We start from the raw sequence: 1,464 nt of genomic DNA on the forward strand, positions 1-1,464 counted from the left end.
GGCAGCGCCTGTGGCTCAAAGGAGTAGGGTGCTAGCTCCATATGCTGGAGGTGGCAGGTTCAAACCCAGCCCTGGCCAAAAAAAAAAGTCCCTGTGGAGGCCTTCCTGAAAGCATTTTGCATCTCATAAATGCCTAAGGATGGAGCTGACGACACTCAGGAGGAAAAGCTCCAAGACAAGACGACTCTTGTCAAATGAAATCATGTAGGTAACATCTTAGTGAACTCTGTATGCATAGTGCGGTGGTTCAGGGCACTGACTTTTTAGTTGGCTGCCTGGATTCAACTACTTACTAGCTGTGTGACCTTGATATATTTTTGAGCTTCAGTTTCTTCATCTGTAAAATGGTGATGATAGTATTTATTTCATAGGGTCATGAAGATTAAATGAGTTGCTACTTATAAGATCTCTATAAATGGTATCTTGCACGTGGCGGATTCTCAACAATATTAGTTGCTAATAGTTATCATGTGCCTCTAGAGGGGAGGAAGGGTGGACCCAAGGTTTCAGCTTCCTTGCCCTGAGCAGTGCCCTCTTCATTCCCACAGGGCAGCAGCAGCTGACGGTACAGAATGTTTCCGGGAATAACCTGACCATCAGTGGGCTGAGCCCCACCCAGATACAGTTGCAGATGGAGCAGGCCCTGGCTGGAGAGACCCAGCCTGGAGAGAAGCGGCGCCGCATGGCCTGCACGTGTCCCAACTGCAAGGATGGAGAGAAGAGGTAACTCAGAGAAGCCAGGCTATAGGCTGGCCTATGCTGTGTTCCCTAAGTCCCTGCCTGGACTAGTTGCCCAGGACTTCAGGCCAGCACAGACCTTGGGGGGTTAGAGCTGTTGGCTGTGTACCACCTTGCCTCCTACTTTTCTGTGCCCTCTGACCTGACCTTCCACCCCACTTCATCCTGTTCCTACCCTCATCTTGTACTTCCTCTCTCTCTTCCCATTCCTTCCACCCCACCCTCATCCCAATGCTCAGGTCTGGAGAGCAGGGCAAAAAGAAGCATGTGTGTCACATCCCTGACTGCGGCAAGACATTCCGGAAGACGTCCTTGCTGCGGGCCCACGTGCGCTTGCACACTGGCGAGCGGCCCTTCGTGTGCAACTGGTTCTTCTGTGGGAAGAGGTTCACACGGAGTGACGAGCTTCAGCGGCATGCTCGCACTCATACAGGTCAGCCTACCCCCTCGGCCCCTTCACCCACATGGGGTGGTTCCCCACCACTCTACCACCCTTAGGAACATTAGCACTCCAGTCCCAGACAAGAAACCACCACACTGAGCAAGCACTACAGACTTTCCAGGGACTACACAGGAAATTCTTTGAAGCCATTCCTTTATCACTGTTGTTTTTCAATCATTACGTTATACAGCTTGATGACTTCTTTTTTTTTTTTTTTTTTTTTTGAGACAGAGCCTAAAGCTGTCCCCCTTATCAAATCAATAGCCAATATTTGACAGCTTAGT

At 50.1% G+C, this 1,464-nt stretch overlaps 1 protein-coding gene across 1 annotated transcript in view; it reads left to right on the forward strand.

Annotated features, from left to right (window-relative positions):
- The window catches only part of SP2 (Sp2 transcription factor), a 38,745-nt gene that overhangs the window by 33,752 nt on the left and 3,529 nt on the right, over positions 1–1,464 (forward strand). Inside the window, exons 5-6 of the mRNA XM_012803231.2 lie at positions 549–723; positions 978–1,171. Of these exons, the coding sequence (XP_012658685.2) occupies positions 549–723; positions 978–1,171 (369 nt within the window). The remainder of the gene's footprint in view (positions 1–548; positions 724–977; positions 1,172–1,464) is intronic.

The sequence above is a fragment of the Otolemur garnettii genome, unplaced genomic scaffold (assembly GCF_000181295.1).
Source record: "Otolemur garnettii isolate 467f Iridium unplaced genomic scaffold, OtoGar3 scaffold00018, whole genome shotgun sequence".
NCBI classification, from domain to species: domain Eukaryota; kingdom Metazoa; phylum Chordata; class Mammalia; order Primates; family Galagidae; genus Otolemur; species Otolemur garnettii.